Source organism: Bactrocera tryoni, chromosome 4 (genome assembly GCF_016617805.1).
Source record: "Bactrocera tryoni isolate S06 chromosome 4, CSIRO_BtryS06_freeze2, whole genome shotgun sequence".
In the NCBI taxonomy this organism is placed as follows: Eukaryota; Metazoa; Arthropoda; class Insecta; order Diptera; family Tephritidae; genus Bactrocera; species Bactrocera tryoni.
The window spans coordinates 11,760,308-11,780,854 of record NC_052502.1 but is presented as its reverse complement, the minus strand read 5'-3'; the positions used below and the strand labels follow the sequence as shown (position 1 = coordinate 11,780,854).

The 20,547-nt window shown below is 37.9% G+C and overlaps 1 protein-coding gene across 4 annotated transcripts in view; it reads left to right on the top strand.

Moving 5' to 3' along the window:
* Positions 1 to 20,547, top strand: part of LOC120774096 (double-stranded RNA-specific editase Adar) — a 179,910-nt gene that overhangs the window by 66,566 nt on the left and 92,797 nt on the right. For all 4 annotated transcript variants that reach the window (XM_040103444.1, XM_040103441.1, XM_040103442.1 and 1 more), the window contains exons 3-4: positions 5,528 to 5,621; positions 5,961 to 6,115. In XM_040103444.1, the coding sequence (XP_039959378.1) occupies positions 5,528 to 5,621; positions 5,961 to 6,115 (249 nt within the window). The remainder of the gene's footprint in view (positions 1 to 5,527; positions 5,622 to 5,960; positions 6,116 to 20,547) is intronic.

Below are 20,547 nucleotides of genomic sequence, written 5' to 3'. Positions count from 1 at the left end.
CTATATTGTCGCACACATAGTCTACCAACACTTCTTCTTTTCACTGAAATATTTTTTCATGGCACAGACAGATCCAACTCAGGTCCTTGTATGGAGAACTTATTTGTTTGAGAAGATATCTTTAAGAAAATCAGCATGGATTATTATCTCAAGCATTGCTACAATCTCCGAAGAAATTGTTCATATCGGACCAATATGGCATATAGCTGTCATACAAACTGACAGATCCAACACAAGTCCTTGTATGAAAAGGTTTTTTATTTGACTAGACATCTTCTCAAAATTTGGTATAGATTATTATATCAAACATTGCTACAATCTCCGAGCACATTGTTCAGATCGAACCACTATAGCATATAGCTGCCATACAAATTTACCGACCGAAATCAAGACCAAAATCTTTTTACAGCCTTTTATGTCATAACAAATGTACCTTTGAAGCGTTTAAAGCTTCGATGTAATCGTGGTTAACATATCTATATTCTATCTATATAATGTATATCCAACTATTGTAGCTATTTTTTTTTCTTCATTACCACTAATGTAATTGCAATGAGTTGCCTGTGCTAATTTCCCATTTCTCTTTTAATTTATCAATTACTCAACAAAAATGCAAATCACAAGCGAATTAATGCGCTTCGAAAGAATTCATTAAATTCGGCAAATGCAGCAGAGCAATTCCGATTTCATTCATTAAGACAAAAAACAATGCATATGCACAGCCTCGCACAGCGCTGCTCACGACACCCCTTACGGCTCTGCTTACCTTGCCTCAACTTGCAGTTTGCCCCAACTTTCAGTTTGTGTGTTTGCACAAATGTGGTTGGTATTTATGTGTGAGCGGCCGGCGAAGCACTAAAATGTAATGAGTAGGGAAAAAAGGGGAAATGGAGAGTGGCACGAAGAAAGTGTCGCAACTCTTCGCAGCCGCTTTGTGCCGAATAACTGTGATGGAATGGAAATGAGGATGCAAATGTAAATTTGGCAAATCGTCAAGAAAGGCTTGCGCGGCATTTTTTTATTTTTTTTTGTTGGAAAAATGTCACATATGTATGTGTGAGTGTGTTTATTTATATGTATAAGTACATATATACATATGTTCATGTGTGTGCTTGTATATATGCATATATGTATGTGTTTGTGTGGCAGTTGGAATGCCAAAAAAGGCTGTAACACGATTTTAATGTTGGCAAATGTGCCAAAGCGAAAACCGCAATGACTGGAGATAGCAGCACGAGATATTTTGCGCAAGAAGAACTGCCAAAACACAAAGACTAGGAGGCAGCAGCATACAAAAAGATAAAACAGAAGGGAGTGGTAGGGCAAACGCTTGGCGCTGCGCCCTCGGGCAAGGACAAATGCCTGAAATGGCACACTTTGCAAGCATATTTTACTGCTGTCTCGCTTTTCGCACACACACTTTCGCACAGCATGTGTTGGACTCAAATAGACACATACACACATGAATTTTTCATTTACACTCAACGTTCTATGTTTGAGTTCGTCTATATATGTATTTTTATGTGTGCGTGTGTGTTTCAGCAGCCATCGCTCTTCTAGCGCAATTTCGTGATTTTCGTATCGAATGCTATTTTCTTGATAATCTTATCATTTTCCAACACTTTATTTTTGTTTCACGCGCCAATGGCTTGATTTAACGGGAAGGGCTATTGACACATTGTACATACTTACATATACATATAATATTTGATGGCATTAAAGTGAAAACAAATGCCGCAATGCAGCAAGTGTGGCTACGAAATTTGTGTGTGTGTTTGGCAGCTGCCGAAATTGGCTATAATATGCACAAACTAACGGTATTTTATTACATTCGTAGAAGTAGTCTAACATGCCAATATTTTGTTTATTAAAATAATTTTGCTGTTTGGGTTTTTTTTTTAATAAATTGAAATTATTATATAGAAAGAGAAGGATAAAAAATTCGCAATTTTTAATAACAATTTTACAAATTTATGCTTTTATGTATTAAATAAATTTTTTCAAAAAAAATTAAAAAATGTATAGTAAAAAGTTTTACATCAAACAATTTTATTTCAAAAAATTTTATAGAAAAATATTTTATAGTAAACATTTTTTATAGTAAAAAATTTTATAGCAAAAATTTTTATAGTAAAAATTTTATAGTAAAATATTTTATAGCAAAATATTTAATAGTAAAAAAATTGTATAGCAAAAAATTTTATAGTAAAAAATTTTTATAGCAAAAAATTGTATAGTGAAAATTTTTATAGCAAAAAATTGTATAGTAAAAATTTTTATAGCAGAAAGTTTTATAGTAAGAATTTAATTTTTTCTATAATTTTTTTTTTCAATAAAAATTATTTTTTTTTTTACAAAAAAAGTGTTATTTGTTTTAATTAACGTAATTCCTTAAATATGTATGTATATAAATATATGTGTCTGCTATATAAATACTCTCTCTAAATGTGTTACTCTGTTTCTTTCTATGTGTGTAGCCTTTACTGTACACTAACCCTAATTAAACCCAACTTTACTAACAAACTAATATCACTAAATCAATGTTGTGTGTAAATGTGTTGAATTTATAAAAAGCAAAATAATAATTGATAAATGTAACTTCCAAGGATTGTGTAGCCCTTCACTTGTGTAAAAAAGTTTATTGATAAAATATGTATAATAAAATAACTAACAGTAATAAATATATTAAAAATGTGATTTATGTATGTATTTAATATTCTAAATTTTTTGGTTGTATTTATTTATAAAAATTATATTTTATTAGAATGAACACCACATTTGAGATAAAAACTACAAAAAAACTCTCAAAAAAGTTAAATTTTAGAGGACATAACTATTTCAACAAATAAATATCACTAAAAAAATAATAAAAAAAAAAATATTCAATTAAAAAAAAAGTATTAAAAAATTATATTTGCTTCCAATATATTCCAATATATTTATTTTTTTTGTTGGTGAGTTAAAAAGAGAGGCGCATGAGCCCTGGACCGCGGACGAACGCACTTAGCCCATCTTCGGCTCATTGTGTGCCCAGGTGGTAACCAAATTAAGTCTTATCAAGCAAAAAAAAAACCTGATTCCTTTTCATCCCAGCGGGTGAATGCCTCTTAAGTTAGAGTAAAGGGAGCCGTGGAATATGTCCCTTCTCATCCGTTCCCGCATCTCATCATCCTCCGCCCAAGCTCTGCCCGAATCCACCTTTTGCATTTTCTGAAGATGGCATCTTAAGGAAGGATACCTTGTGCCGACTCCTATAATGTTATTAAGCTCTATTTTGCCTAGAAGTAGATGCTTTTTGATCTGTTCATCATCTACACTATTCCAAAGTATCTTTGTTGTATGTCCCGTATTGCTTGTATTCTAAGATCTCAGTTGTTTTTCTAGTGTCCATTGCTTTGAACAACCCTTGAAGGATCTGAATGGCCTGAGAAAGCTTAAAGAAATTGTGTCTCCAGCCATCATCGAGCTCATTTCCTTCTTTTTCTAAGTGACCAGGTAGCCAGTTACAAGCCCAGGTTAAATACCGCACTTTTTCGATAATGTCATCCACCATACGTTAGAATGGCCTTAGTAAAGAGCTAATAGAGCATATATGGTCGTAAATCTCACTTTGGGACAATGGCTCTAAGGCCAGTATTCCAGATTCGAATGATTTTGGAAGCACTGCTTTCAATACGCTCTCTTCAATTTAGTATTTTAACTAGATAGGTCCGAGTTATTTGACAGAGCTTGAGAGTTCAATAGTTTTGTCCCATAAGGAGAGGTCCTGTCTGTCCTGTCTGTCCTTCTGTATATATTCGAAATATTCCCTAAGTTTTTGAGATATCGACCTAAAGAGTGTTCCATTTTGAGGTTCCCTACTTTTTCAAAGATGAAACATAGAAACTTAAAATTTAATGGGGAATATTTATTATAATTCGAAAGCACATCCTTCGGCTTTTATTCTTTGAAGATACCCTCTTTCAAATGTTTGCTACGTCTCAGATGGTCCATCCGTCCAATTTTCGATGACTCGTTCAAGCATTTCGACTGGTAACTGGCGAATGACACGCGTTATGTTTAGCTCCAAGGCCTGAATCGAAACGAGATTGACCGCATAGACTTTAGATTTTACATATTCCTACAGTAAAAAGTCTGATGGTGTGATTCACACGATTTTGGTGGCTAATCGACCATTCCAAAACGTGAAATTATGTGCTCACCGAAATGTTCTCTCAATAAATCTATTGATTGTTGGGATGTGTGGGAAATGGCGCCGTGTTGTTGAAACCAAAAACCGCCGAGATCACGAGCCTCAATATCAGGTATTAAATAGTCGGTTATCATGGCGCGATAACGGTCGCCATTGACGGTTATCTTCTCACCGGCATCATGTGTGAAGAAATATGGACCTATGATTCCACCGTACCACAAACCACACCAAACCGTTGCTTTTTCGTAGTGAAATGGCAGCTCTTGCATCTCTTCAGGCAATTGCGGCAATTTCGCTTGCTAACATAACCATTGAGTCAGAAATCGGCCTCATCGCATGCACAAGCTGTATTTTGTACGCTTTCAATTTAAGATCTCGACGTAAAATTCAACAAGTCGTTCATACGTCAGTCCGAGTAGCTGCGAACGACGTCAAATCGACTCTCCACGGTGTTCGTGTCTCAGCTACGGCTGGTATATTTTCTTCACTGCGTGCTGGACGTGACATATTCGGTTGATATTATATAATAATGAATGCTGGGTCTCAAGATGGGTGGTGGTGTTGCGAATAGAAAGCTCAGTAGACCGATTATGTTGACCATAAGCTGAGCGAAGTGCGCGTTACACATTCCTCACAGAAGGGGAATTTTCGGTATAAAGTTGAACGATTTTTAAAGGTTGTTTAGGCGTAAGTCTTTCCATGATGAAATGCCAAACAATACTCAACAAAAATAACACGACAGCTTGAAATTAATTTTTTTTAATTTTTATTTTTCTTTTATATTTTAAATTTTGAAGCTTTTAATTATTTCTAAATTTCACTTTTCTTATTATTTTATTATATTTTTCATATATCTTATATTTTTCCAGTATTTTTGATATTATAAATTTTTATTTATTTATTTATTTTTAATTTTTAGTTTATTTTAATATATTTTTTTATTATTTATTGCTGTTTTTTTCTTCATCAAAGACTAGTTCAAAACCTTACTCTTAAAAAGCCCCAGTAATATCCGTATTCAATTAACTAATTATTACCTAAGTGTACTGGTTTAAATAACCGAATGTTTGTTTCGCTGTATGTACTAATAACTAACTGTAAAAAGCGACCAAATACGCTAAAAGTCGCTGTAGTGTACTAATAACTGTAAAATCTAAATGTGTCACCTAGTTAGCTTGATTATATAGATCTATGTATATGTGTACATTTGTCTGTGTGTATTTGCGTTGTATGCCACCATACATAACTAGATATTTATCAATAGTAACGAAATCAAATTTAATTGAACTCAATTTTTCTCTTCTCTTCAAACGCATGCTCTCCGCCGCCGTGCAGCCTTTACTACTACCAACACCAGATCATCCAAATATGAATGGCTACAGTCGCAAGTCACCGTCGAAGCGTCGCTATGAGGGCTCGAAGTATCCGGGTAAGTGCACTACAATATAACTGTATTGGAGCGGAAGTTTTCTCGTTTTCGGCATAACTTTAGACTAGCTAGCTAGCTAACTAACTGGCTGTCGGCCGCCTGCTGCTTGACAAGCTAGCTGGCTGGTTGGCTTGTTGGTAGTATGAGTTGCAAAAGCGGCTGACAGCCAGCGTTGCCATTTTTGTTGTACATAGGCTTGTTGTTGGCAGCGATGCTTTCAAGTGCTTCCGCTTTAGGGGTAATTAATTTGCTTTTGTATGCGATGCATTGCCATTTTTAAGTATTTATTATGCATTTAAATATGTTTTTTGCATTTCTTTTGCCCGTTTTTGTTGTTAGTGTTGCCGAAGAAGAAGCCACGTACGGGCAAGGAGCGCATACCGCAACCGAAGAACACCGTCGCCATGCTGAATGAGCTACGCCATGGCTTGGTCTATAAGCTGGAATCGCAAACCGGTCCGGTGCATGCACCGCTATTCACTATATCCGTTGAGGTGAGTGTGGCGAATATATATGTATATATTTAAATTTTTTATTCAATCCGTTGTATGTATGTTGCTCTCTCTCCATAAGCACTTAGTTTTTTGCGCTCGCTCGCTCATGTCGTTGGCGCTTCAAATGTTTCAATTTTAATGAAATCTGCATCATTGCATTTGAAGTGGCGCGTAGCTCGCACGGTTGTGGAGCAGAATGGTGCTGTTGGCTGTAGCGCGTTGCCAAAAAATGTTCCCCATGCCGCGAATTTTTTTGGCATGCTTTTTTCCGCGTGTCTCCGCGTTTGGCTGGAGCGCTTGTGGGTGTCTGCGCTAAGCACTGCAATTCGATCAATACTTGCGCATCGCATTCTACCGTTTTTTGCCGTTAGTCGGTTTACACGCTTTCGTTGCTTAGCGTGTTTTTGATATAAATTGATTGCAACACCTCCGCGTGCGCTAAATCTTCCACGTTGAAATATGTTAGTGTCTCTCGCGCATTACTTTTTTTTTTATAAATTTCGCTTGCTCTTTCCATTTTCATGCATTTTTTTTATGTACTGAATATCGCAACTTTACTCGCAGCTCTCGTGTATTGGTTTCCTCTTCACTCTAGCTGACTGTAGCTATTTTGCTTTCAATGGTTTTGTATGTCCTCTTCAAGATTTTCACATATATTGCTGAATGAAAAGCTATTTAGCCTCACTGGCGTGAAAAATGAATTTTCTGTGCGTATGCTATGTTGTCTTCAAGGAATATTAAAGACGAAGTCGTTAAAAAATATTTAAGGAGAAAATATTTTGAAGAATTTAAAACATTTTTAAAGACAAGTACTCTATTTAAACATGCTATATAGTAAGTATTATCCAGGTAAATTTTTTGGTATAAAAAGGCCTTGCAATTTCAATGAAAGCGCCGAGGAAGAGAGAAAGACAGGGAGATAGTATTATGATCAGGGTTAAAAAATTAAAAAAAAATAAGAAAAAATGTTGACTTTGGGTGCAGACTTCACAAATACTAAAGATTCCTTGAAAAACTTGATCCTGTTCGGTCAGTTTATAGGTCAGCTATAGGCTGTAGTGGCCTAATTTGATCTCTTTCAAATGTTGGCCGTGGCTACTCTCAGATCGTCTATTCGTTGAGTACAATTTTCGATGACTCGTTCGAGCTTTTCGACTGGTAACTGGCGAATGATACTCGTAATGTTGTGCTTCCAAGCCTTAATCGAAGCGTAATTGTCCGCATAGACTTTCGACTTACATATCCCCACAAGACAAAGTCGTCAAAACGTGAAATTATCTGTTCATACGAAGTGTACTCTGGCCAAATCGACCGGCTCAAAACGTGAAATTATCTGTTCACCGAAGTGTTCTTTCAATAAATTCATTAATTGATGCGGCGTGTGGGAAATGGCGCCGTCTTATTGAAACCAAATGTCGCCGAGGCTATGAACTTCAATTTCTGGCATCAAATAGTCGGTTATCATGGCGACAAATGCAGCAATTTCGCTTGGTTATCTAGCCATTGAGCGAGGAATAAGCCTCATTGCTGAAAAAATTTGGTTCGAAAACGGCAGATCTTCTTGGAACTTTTCAAGTTGAAAAATTCTTGTTTTTACTCTAATGAGAGACAATATTAATCTTTCTAAGAGTTTTTATTTCTTCCCGAAAATATTAATACAAGTCCTTCCGAAATCTGCCACATATGTTCGAGAGAAAGAAATAAATAAACCTTTCTATCGCACTTCTTTAATAGTTATATTCGGTTTGTCAAACCCTTGATAGTTGTGAATCGAACAAACAACTGGTATAAAAGCTATAGAAAGATCTAATTGAATAGTAATGGAGTAGTGAACGGCTTACCACCTTAATATTAGCAGTCTTTGACAACCAAAAACAACCCAAAGACAACATGCTCTCTGCAAGTAATATTTGGAAGGCACATCTGTTCCACCTTGGTTGGGTTCGAGCCCGACCTAAAACCTCTGCGGGCTGTGGGTTCGGCACCCGACCACACTGAACTGAATTTTCAATTCTACCTTCCTTTACGATTAAACCTCAACCACCACGAATCTTCCCAAAGGGCCAAACGCAATGAGCAGACTGAAGCGAACCCCAAGGACTTACTACTCCTGATGGTACCAGATTTAAAACTCAATGGCTGATGACATTTTCGCTTGAAATTCAAATGTCTTTTTATTAGAAGGAATCTCATTCAAAGTCTATAATATCAGTTTAAGCTAAGTATTATAGCACTATTTCTGACAAGACTATGCTGACATTTCGAGGCAAACCAAGTAACAGATACACTGCTTATTATATTCTAGTCGCCTCACCTTACCGCACGCACATTCTACCCCCTACCCATACAGCTGCTGTTTATTTGCGGGCTCATACGTATAACTTCACGATTCATCATCTGTCACAATCACATATGTAGTTAATAATGATAAAGACAGATAATGTTTCTCTTGACCAATCGGCACGAGCCTTTTTTGTGCGATTGACAAATTGTGTGGAATGCAAAGTGAGATTTATTTTTTTCTACAATCATTTGATTGACAATCAAATGTTAATGCAATATTGAATGTATGTTGGACCATTTCATATCTATAGTTTCCTCAGTCTCACGATAAGTCACGTGGCCATCTTGCAAAATCAGCTTGGGCACAGCAACAATAATTTCTAGAATATTAACTGGTTTTTAACTACCTTGATGAAATTCGTCTTGGAGTGATCTACGACCTTGATCGGATTCACCTTACCATCGTTAAACACTGGTCTTTGATGCAGCTTCCTTGCCAGAAATTGAATAAAGTCCATGAATGCAATGTTGTTGAGTTAATACACGTCGAAAGTTGTAAAAACTAATGATAGCGATAAATTGTCAGTTGCTCTTTCTCTTTCTTTCTTTATTGCCGTAGACTTCATTTATGTGGCCGAGTTTACAACAGTGTGCCTGCGGATCTTTTTTTCACTGTTTGACGCCAATTGGAGCTTCTTAGTGTAGCCAGGTCCTACTCTACCTGGTTTTTCCAACGGAGTGGAATACTCTCAGAGCTGAAGTGTTTTCATCCATTCGGACAATTTGACCTAGCCAGCGTAGCCCCCGTCTCTTCATTCGCTGATCTATATCAATGTCGTCTTATATCTCGTACAGATCATCGTTCCAACGACTGCCGTTGCTAATGCGCAAAATACCATAAATCTTCCGCAGAGCGTTTCTTTCAGAAAAACTTTAACGGCGACTAATCAGGCTCTAAGTTGCTCTAGAGAACACAAAATGTTCTAAGCGTGCATAACATAAAAAATGTCAAACTTTACGATGGCATTGTGAGTTGCCAGACTGCAACACCAAGATTTTCAAATCCCGAAATTTATAAAGGCATAGTACTGTGCCCAAAAAAGAAGGTGACATTGTATTTATTTTGAAAATTCTTTTTTTATTCTTCCAAATCAATTTCATCCCCTTCAAAGTAATCCCCTCCCGATGCAATGCACTTATGCCAACGGATTTTCCAATCTTCGAAACACTGGTTGTAGTCACTTTCCGGGATGGCCTTCAGTTTCGTCTTCGCTGCGGCTTGAATCCCCTCGGAGCGGTCTTTTGAGTTTGGTGAACAGCCAGAAGTCGCACGGCGCCAGATTAGGTGAATACGGTGGTGGCGGAACGATATGGGTTGGGTTTTTGGCGAAATGATCACGAATTACGAGGGCAGTATGGGATGGTGCATTATCGTGGTGTAAAAACCAAGAATTGTCTTCCCACAATTCCGGCCTTTTTAAGCGGATAGCGCTACGGAAACGACGCATAACGTTCAAATAATATTCATTGTTGACTGTTTGACCGGTTGGAAGGAATTCATAATGCACAACACTACGATAATCGAAGAAAACAGTCAACATGACCTTGATTGAGCGACTTTGGTGCGATTTTTTTGGTCTCGGCTCTTTTTTGGCACGATATTCGCTCGATTGATCTGTTGTTTCGGGGTCGTAAGCATAGATCCAAGTCTCATCGCCAGTTATAATGCGTTTCATGACACCCTGGTATTCGGAAAGCATCGTTTCACACACTTCAACGCGACGCCTTTTTTTGCAAAAAATTCAATGTTTTCGGTACCAGTCGAGATTTGACGCGCTTGAAGCCCAAAACATCCTTCAAAATGGTATTGGCTGAGCCTTTCGATATGCCAACTTCATCAGCAAGGTCTCTAATTGTTAATCGACGGGTTTTCAACACCAAATCTTTGATTTGTTGAACGTGAGCTTCGTCGGTTGAGGTTGATGGTCGCCCTGGACGCTCTTCGTCTTCGACACGTTCACGGCCGGCTTGGAACTCACTATGCCACTTGTAAACATTTTTTTTAGAAATAGCCTCATCACCAAAGGCTTTCTGCACCATCCTCAACGTATCCGCAGCTGAAAATTGATTCCGTAAACAAAATTTAATGCAAATTCTTTGCTCAACAAATTTCGACATCGCAAAAAACGAAAAACTCACTTTAAGCAGCTCACAAAACGACATGAAATTGACATAAATGTGACTGACAGTACTGCCAACCTAAAAAAAAAAATAATTCTCCAAATCCTTCGACGCGCGCAGTTTAAATTCAAATGTGACCTTATTGGGCACAGTAGTGTATATCTAGTCACAGGTCAGAACACTTGAAATCTTTTCTAATTTTCAAGTGTTTTTTTATGAATTATTAGAGCTTTTTCATTAATGTTATTTATAGCAACTCAGTGCTTTTTCCTAATCTTTTAAAGAAAAAACACAAATTTAATGGAAAATGTTTATTATCATTCGAATGAACATTCTATGGTATTTATTTTTGATGATTATTTCTTTCAAATGTTAGCCGTGACTACGTCTCAAATGGTCCATCCCTTGAATCCAATTTTCGATGACTCATTCGATCATTACGACTGATAACTGCCGAATGACATGCGTGAAGTTTTGCTCCGTGGCCTGAATCGAAGCAGGATTGTTCGCATAGACTTTCGACTTTACATATTCCCTTAGGAACAAGTGTAACGTTATGATACCACACGATCTTGGGTGCCAATCGACCGGTCCAATACGCGAAACTATCTGCGCGCCGATTCCGTAAACAAAATTTAATGCAAATTCTTTGCTCAACAAATTTCGACATCGCAAAAAACGAAAAACTCACTTTAAGCAGCTCACAAAACGACATGAAATTGACATAAATGTGACTGACAGTACTGCCAACCTAAAAAAAAAATAATAATTCTCCAAATCCTTCGACGCGCGCAGTTTAAATTCAAATGTGACCTTATTGGGCACAGTAGTATATCGAATTCAACTCGCTAACTTTGTTTTTTACATTTACATGTCATTATTCTACGAAATAGCGAACAGAGAAGTAGCGAATCAAAGGCGCCTATTGTCTCAGCTTATAGAAAATGATTGATTTCACAGAAAATATAAATCAAAACCTACAAACGCTTGATCCTTGATGCTTTACATACTTAACCTTCATTAATGACAGTTTGATATCCATCATTACTGATGGATAAGCTGACAGCTCAGATTCGTTGCGGCTGTTAATTAACTTAGATAAAGTCCCTGTATTGTTGTTTATTGCCCACGAAAGTCGGTTTGATGATATTAAATTTTGCTGACATTTAAGGCACAATTTATCACACACACACACAGACATTGGCAAAACTCAAATCAGCTTTTAAGCCCTTCATTTGTGGTCAGTTAAATGAAGAGCTGATGAATGCTTAAAGTTGGGTTTCATATTTCTGAGCAAACAAGCCTTCTAAAAACCACAGCAAAAGCACTTGCTCATCAAGCAGTGTGTGTTAGAACCTTGACAGCAGCGTCGGACACTGTGACCAATGCCATGCTAACCAACAAGCGAGTTTATATGTATGTGTATGTTCCGTTCCGTGTATAATAATAAAATGCAATCGTTTCAAAGAATCATTTCCGTTCATTGAACACAACAAACATTATTCAAGCAGATAATCCTCAGAGCTTTTGATGGCATTTCAAAAGTTATTATGCCGTTACCACGTGTATATTCTAAACGTACATATGTTTGTATACAGTTAGTTATTGTCCTTGCTGTCGTCCGCAAAATACTAATTAACCTTAATGCTCGTGTGGTCAAATGCATGTCTGTCTGCATATGTCTCCATATGTGTGCATGTGTTTGTTGATTTTTGTTGTGTGTTGCTGCTTTTAATAGCTCGACATGCCATTCGCTGCCATACTCGTATTATCTTCGATTCCTGTCGGTGCTATAAATAACCCACACAAATATTGAATAATAAATTGGCACAACGGTCAAACACTGATTTACATAGATATTTACATATTAAACGAGACACACACAAATAGGCGGTTCGACGACACATCGTGCTTTAATGGCCGAGTGGTTAGAGTTGTACATATGTATGTACACGAAGAACACAACTGCTTCTTTCCATTTTTTTATGCGTAGATATTATTCTTGTGTTAAAATACTTGATTACAGCAAATTGGTGTTTCAACATCCAGCTAACCTCACTATTAAAAGCTGGATTTATATATAGGAAAGAGAACAATCGACAACTTGAATCATGCTAACAGTCTGCTTGACAGTTCCATGGGTATATTGGTTAGGTTAGGTTCGTCTGTATGCCATTGAGCCCCGCATAGACCACTTTTGGTCTGAAGTTCAGTTGCTAAATCCATGAGGAATACTTGTCTGCCTGCGCTTTCTAGTTGCTACTGACTCTGTGGCCTCACAATCGATACCTCTTCCAGTGTAACATGCCGTGGGGACCCCAGCTGCTTACAGCGTAGTCTTGCCAATGCGTGACAAGTGCACAAAAGATGTTCTATTGCTTACCTGTTGCCTAGAATCTAGGCATTTACTGCAGTCTTCTCAATCGGTTAGTATTCCGTTCATTTTCTTACAGTCTTTTCTATCGAGTGCCAATAGGAATTTTGTGTACTGCCGATCTACCGTTTTACACCTGACTTTTGCAGTTTTGCACCCTGGTAGCTCGTTCCATCGGGTTTTGATTTTCACTACCATGTTTCATTCCAGATCGTCGTGTATGCAATGCATGTGTTTCCAAATGTTGATCACGTTTTCGGGTTTTCGCCGTACACCATTCTTGGGAATCTCGTCCACTCTTTTATTGTCTTCGATGCTTTTTGTGACCTGGCACCAAATATAAGTGAAGTTGTTTGCTTCTGGCAACACTTTCCATTCCTGCACTTTTGACCGACATGCGGTACGAGGTTACTGCCTTGATTGCTCCTCGGCTGTCTACGTAGAAGGCGTCTGAAACCTATCCATTGGCCTCCGCATTGTGCTTCCATAGCAGTTTGCTGTACAAGACTATCCCAGGGTATTTGGTGCTGTCCTCGGGAGAGAGTTGTGACCCATTTATCGAAGGAAACCGCCATAGAGAAATATTGTGCTTTCTTGTGATTACAAGCAGATCCGTTTTCTCCGGGTTCAACGCCAGAGCGGCTTGTGCTGTCCAATTCTGGACTGTATTGTGAGTGGTGGTATGACCACTGTTGCTAATAATCTATAGATACCCACCCGTTATTAAGATACCAATGTCCTCCGCATATGCCAATATCCATGGGTATATAAAGCGAAGTTTAACTGGTATTCCGATATACAGCGGTATATAACATATATCTCATGCAATCTATGAAATCAAAAAAGTTAAAAAATTTTCCGTTATAGAGAATCTGCTGTGCCGACTATGCTACGTTTTAAAACAGTTTATAAGTTTAATAGTCGGTGTGTTCGATTCGCCACTTTTCTTTTACATTGGCGCTCTGCTCCTTTATCTAAAAAATTACAAAAAAAAACAATAACAAAGTGTTCTCATAGATGGCAATACAAAAGTGTATGTGGATGCCTATTAAAGTGGTTTTCTTTTGATTTTCTTTCTGTAACTCGTTATACCAGTTTATTGCATTTATACCAGTTGACTCTCAGCTTTTGAGATATCAATCTAAAATTTTGCACACGTGCTTGTCGCTCAAAGAAATTACTTATTTGTCGGAACCGCGGATATCGGATGACTATAGCTTATAGCTGTCATACAAACTGAACGATCGGAATCAAGCGCTTGTATGAAAAATTTTTTCATTTGAAGAGATATCCTCACAAAATTTGGCATGTATTATTTTTCAACGAAACGCTACAAACCCTGAACAAATTATTCAGATCGGATCACTAAAAAGTATAGTTGCCATACAACCATACAATTTGTGGTATAAATTTTATTTGCTTTTGTTAAAGCTGGCAGGAACTGGTATGAATTCTGCGAATTTACTATGTACATATATGTATTTCGATTTAAGTGTTATAAACCAGTTACACACTTATGTATGTGCAAACATATTCACAACAATTTGCATGCATTCCTTGCATACCAACACATATGTACATATGCAGTTACATGAAGGAGTGCGAACAAACGGATTGCGTGTTCACTGACCACAAACTAGCTACAGTACTGCGAAAATGTATTTTTTATGCAACTGCAATACACACATACAGACGCAATATAGCGAGTCACAACAAACGCGCAGCCAAGCGAGTGCTTGCCTTTCCTTTAAATCCTCATACTCATACACATGCGTGCAATTGTCTGTGCAGCAGAAAAATTCCCATTCATTTGATGTGTGTGCAATATGGCTTTTAAAGCCTTAACGGGGTTGTGAGTATTTAAAAATAAAAATGGTAATTGAAGAAATATTTACATCCTCAATTACCATATGGACATGTTAATCCGGTTGCGCGCACTTTAAAATCGACAGGCATTCCATTAACTTGACGGAAATATTTATATTCTGTTGAAAAAATGGAAACAATATACTCGACACCGCCGTAAATTAAGTTGTAGTTGTGGCTGCGATTCATGCAAGCGGTGCAGTTAAATATTTTTTTTTGCTCTCACTTCGTGGTGTTAAGTTCATTCGTTTTGTTGTTGATTTAAGTTGTGTAATGTATGAAGCCTTACTTAAATGGCGAAGCTATTATTAAAAGTTCTCTGGATATTAAATGTCACTTTCGTTATATAGTCGTTCTGGTGATATGTCTAGGTGAGACTAAGCTGTTGCTACCCACCTTTATTTTTCTATATAAACTGTTCAGCCGTTATCTACACTCCTGCACCAGTAGGGATTTGATCTCGATAAGTATGGTTTGATACTCCTCCATTGCGGTTTATCTCTACGCACCGACTTATGGCAAAGACTTCTGCTTGAAAATGTTCGGAAAGCTGCCTATAGGTATGGAGAGTTTGGTGTATGGTCCTGCCACTCCTGCACCGATTCTCTCCGACGTTTTCGAGCCCTCGGTGTACCAATTGATTGTACTATCCTTAAGCAGTAGCTCGAGAGTGGAATCATTCTATTCAGCCTTACTGCTAAGGGTAACCTTAAACTTCTTGGTGAAGCTTACCGTTTTTGTAATGCTATCTCTTGGGAGAAGACTCAATAGTATTACACCACTTAAGTCCGTCAGCCACTGTGATGCGATTACATTGTACTGCAAGGGTCCGTCATTTGAAGCAGTGTGCGTTTGGCTACCTTCTTCCAGGTGAAGTGGTGTGATCTGAAGCATGATTGCAAGTGCTGCCGTCGGGCATGTGCGCATGGCACCCGTTTATAACTACCTGACAATCCTTAGTTTGAAGCCCCAGCATTTATTGCACATCATTAGTGCTTTAGTAGCTTTGTGCATAGTGGAATTCAGCGTCAGACCAATATACATCATCCCTACCATTTTGCCCCCAAACGCTAGGTTTCTTCGAGGGGTTGATATTGAGCTCAATCCCACTGCTCCATCTTTTAACCAGGCTTAAACTCCTTTGTACTAAGTGGCAGAGAGTGTCCTCGAATTTGCCTCCAGCTATAATAACAATGTCATCCGTATAGTAGGTCGTCTACGACAAGGCTACATAACAGGAGTGACAGCATTTCACCCTTTGGGCAGTCTCTTGTAGGGTTGAGACGAATCCTGGTATCTCGGTATTCCTTAATGTGGTTGCAGCTGTTCTATCCATCTGCGAATCGGTGCTGCCACATTCCTTTTCTCCAGTGCTCTTGCTACGTTCTTGTGAGTCGTGTTGTCAAAAGCACCTTCGATGTCTAGGAAGGCGTATAACTGTATTTCCCCTCCTTCCAACGTACTCTCTATCTCCGAAGTTAACTGATGCTTGTAACTTTTCGTGCCTTTGATTTGAAGGCTGAATTCTGCATGGCCGTTCTGATTTAAGGTCTGAAGATTGACAATATTGATCTGTACTGTCAATGATTGAACCTTCTGAAGGAATCACTCGCCCAGAAGCGGTAACTTTAGCCAATAAGACAGAAACTGTGCTCCAATAAGGCAACGTCAAGTCACATACATCGACAATGAATCGCCAGAAGCTTCCAGCAACTGAACAATACAGATTGAATCATTCGATGGAAGCAATCCTCTAGAAGCAGCTACCTTTCAGCGGCTTTCTTTGGAGGTTTTTATGTATTTCGTCAAATGATTACTACCTGTTCCTTTTCATAGTAAATGATATTGAGTGTGAAAAGCTCGCCTCAAGAAAAGCTTGTGATAAACGACTATCTGTAACGCCCTCAATCGCAACTATTTTCTTTGAACGATACCCACTTTTTAGCTCTTCTGTTACTTAGTGTTTAAGCATTACAAAATTAATTTCAATGGAAAAAAAAAGAAATAAATACATCTGAAGCTTTTACCTCATGTAATGTACTATCCCACCAATGAACGCATACTGACGAAAATTATGCTCGCACTCAATGGGTGCGCTCTGCTATTTTCGCGGCGATTAATCAAGTTTCGAATGAACGAAAAGCCATTTGCGCGAATTTGGCAAATGTAACGTGAAATAAAAGCTCCAATAAATTGTCATGTTTCATTGCAATTCTCGGTGTATATTTTTGTACAATTTTTGACAGTTTCTGCACCCCAAATAAGTATTGCGATGCGAATGCAAATGGGCAGATGTTGCAAGCGCTCGCATGCGGCGCGAATAAATCAACGAACAAAGCAGGGAGAATGCCCCAAAGCGCAGCGATTAAGCATGCGAAGAGTCATGAGAGTGACTGATTTTGATCATAATTCATTTAAAATGCGAATGACACCTGCAGATGTCAATTGATATAACGGTAATAAACGTGGCAATAAGATTTGACGAAGGGGAGAGCAAAACCAACAACAACAAGAACGCAATTTGCAGCCGAAATTGCTGCAGCTCCCAAACGAATCACAAATAGAGCGCGACGCACACACAAACAGACGCATTTAGGGTGGCACACAAACACACGCAGAGATGTACAGGGGGCACATAGACACATACATACACACATTTGCAAATTGCCATCATTATTTGTTTGTTTGTGCTGTTGACAGCGCTGCCACAAGTGAATTATGCCAGCACCTCATGTGTTTATATTTATATGCTTTCGAAATTTTGTTTGTGTTTGTTTTGGTTGTCGGTTATTTGAACTTTTTGTTTTTGTAAATTCTGCACAGGGATATGAAATATCAATTGGCGCGGCGAATTGCCAGCTCATTTGTGTCGCTTTTAATTGATTGCCGTCGGCATTTGTTCAGCGCAAAGTTTATCTGCTGATTTCGGCATACAGAAAGGGTAGGAATTTGAGGGCTAAAAAGCTGTGGTAATTTCAAGTTATTGCACTCATTTGCAGAGCTAGGTCAGTTTACTCTAGGAACAAAGTCAACGTCAGAAAATGTTCTAAATTTATGAACGAATTGAATTAGATGTTCCGAAATTGCCTCTTATTCACGTTCTCCTGCTGATATGCAGACCTTACTTTCAAAGACCATACTACATTTGTCAAATTTGACCCGGACTGACAAAAAAAAATAATGCAAATTTTGATTATTTTGATTAGGGCTTTAAAATAGACTCCTGAGTCAATACACGAACATCAACGCTGAATTCATTTTTGCGTATTCTTATTATAAGCCTTGGCTATGAAGGCCTTCAGTGCCATTCGCTAAATTGTTGGACGTGAATTGATGTGTTTGTTGAATGTAGAGTCCTCAGCTACGTTGTCAGGCATCTTTTGTGCGACCTCTACTCAGTAGTTGTGTTTTTACATGAGTACCTGTCGGCAACGGCCTTATCCCACGGTGCTTAAAAGCACATAAATCAAAGCAATGCGCTGATCATCGCCCCAAATAATATACATATGCTTTTTGAAGTATTATTTGGTTAAAATCAGTCAGGTGGAAGGGACATCTTTTCCACTTTAGTCAGGTTCGAAGCTGACCTAAAACCTATGTCGTGTTGGGGGCCCGGCACCCGGCCGCAGTGGAACTTCCACCCTGAACTGAATTTTCAATTCTATCTGCCTTTAGGTTTAAACCACAGCCCCCACAAAACTATCCAAAGGGCCAAACCCAATGAGCAGATTGGAGCGAACTGCAAGGGCTAACTGTTCCCCTTGGTACTAGATTTAAGTCTCCGGTCAGATCATGTAACTGTTGCTACTACCAGTTGAGCACCCATCAAGCTCAATGACTGGTGAGCATTATAGCGCTATTCCTTACAAGACTACGCTGAATGCTCGAGGCAAGCCTTATAACAGAGATAGTGCGTATTGGATTTTAGACGCCTCCTACGACACTCATACCTTACCGTGGGAAAATTCTACCCTCATCCCGCTGGGAAGACCTCTACTCAAAGTCGGTTTTTTTAAAAGATTTCAGACTTTTGGTACGAGTCCAGAATGTCACACTTTATACCCGAAACCGTTAACCAAATGAATTGAGTCGAATAAGTGATCCTGAGATCCTCTGTCATCTTTCTGATGCCACCACGTTGATTTTCAAGGACTGTCTTTACCTTTTTCGAAGTTTTTGTCATTAATTGACATATGAAGATCAGACTCTACACAACAATAAACAAAGGTCATACTAATGTAGGAAAAAAATTGTTATCGACTTGGATTCCGGGCGCAATTTAAACGGACTAGTCCGAAGCAAATTTCAACAAATAATTTATTTTTACTATTTTTAGCTACTTTAATTCATTAAAGTGTTTCAATTATTTTCTTAACCAAACATTTTTGGTTTATAATTAGGGAGAGAGGAGTGGGAAGTGAGGAGAAGAAAAAGGATGTGAGAAGAGAGGAGAAAAAGGGAGAGAGAGCCAGAACGAAAGAATGGAGAGAGAGAGAAAGTTAGATAGAGACGTTTAGAATTGGCGAATTCTGGCAGTAAGGCAAATGAATGCCGAAAAATAAAGGTTTTTACATTTTATAATTGAATTCGGGTTACCAAAGTGTTTTATGTTTTATTGAACTTAGTATTATCCGCATATGCTAGTTGCTAACCCAAATTTTAGTATCAGTAGTTTCACTTCGGGTTATGTTACTTCTTCGAAATTTTTTTGTATGAGACAACGCTAAAACGTTATATGCTAATAAAAAATTTTGCAATCCCGAAATTTTTCGGGACTGGAGCTTTTAATCCCGAAATTTCAGGATCATGCATTTTTACTACATAACAAGCTTTAAGAACTCAAATTACAATTTTAAACTGTTGCCTTTTCAAAACCCCAAAATTTTCCGGGACTGCAGTAATTAATGTCAAATTTTCGGAGATACAATTTTACTACATAACAACCTTTAAGAGCGCAAATTCTAGTTTTAACCTGTTGCTTATTTTAAATCCCGAAATTATCCGTTACTGCATTAATTAAACCCGAAATTTCGGGATCAGGTGGTTTTACAACGAAAGCGCAAATTCTAGTTTTAACCTGTTGCTTATTTTAAATCCCGAAATTTTCCGTTACTGCAGTATTTAAACCCGAAATTTCGGGATCATGTACTTTTACTACATATCAAGACTTAAGAACTGAAATTCTAGTTTTAAGTTGTTGCTTTTTTAACCCCGAAATTTTTCGGGACTGGTGTTGATAATCGCGAAATTTCGGGATCATGCACTTTTACTACATATCAAGACTTAAGAACTGAAATCCTAGTTTTAAGTTGTTGCTTTTTTAACCCCGAAATTTTTCGGGACTGGTGTTGATAATCGCGAAATTTCGGGATCATGCACTTTTACTACATATCAAGACTTAAGAACTGAAATCCTAGTTTTAAGTTGTTGCTTTTTCAACCCCGAAATTTTTCGGGACTGGTGTTGATAATCGCGAAATTTCGGGATCATGCACTTTTACTGCATAACAAGCTTTAAGAGCTCACATTCCAGTTTTAATTCGTTGCATCAAGTTTTATACTGATGACTTTGTACTTTATCCAGTAAAACATGGCACTTAGTGCGGTGACAGATGGCATTTTGACTGTTAAATTATTTTGCAGCAAAAACTATTAGAATTTAGGGCTAAAATCCTACGCTTTACGCATTTCTCAGGTACACTTTAAACTTTTGACCATTAATACTTTTT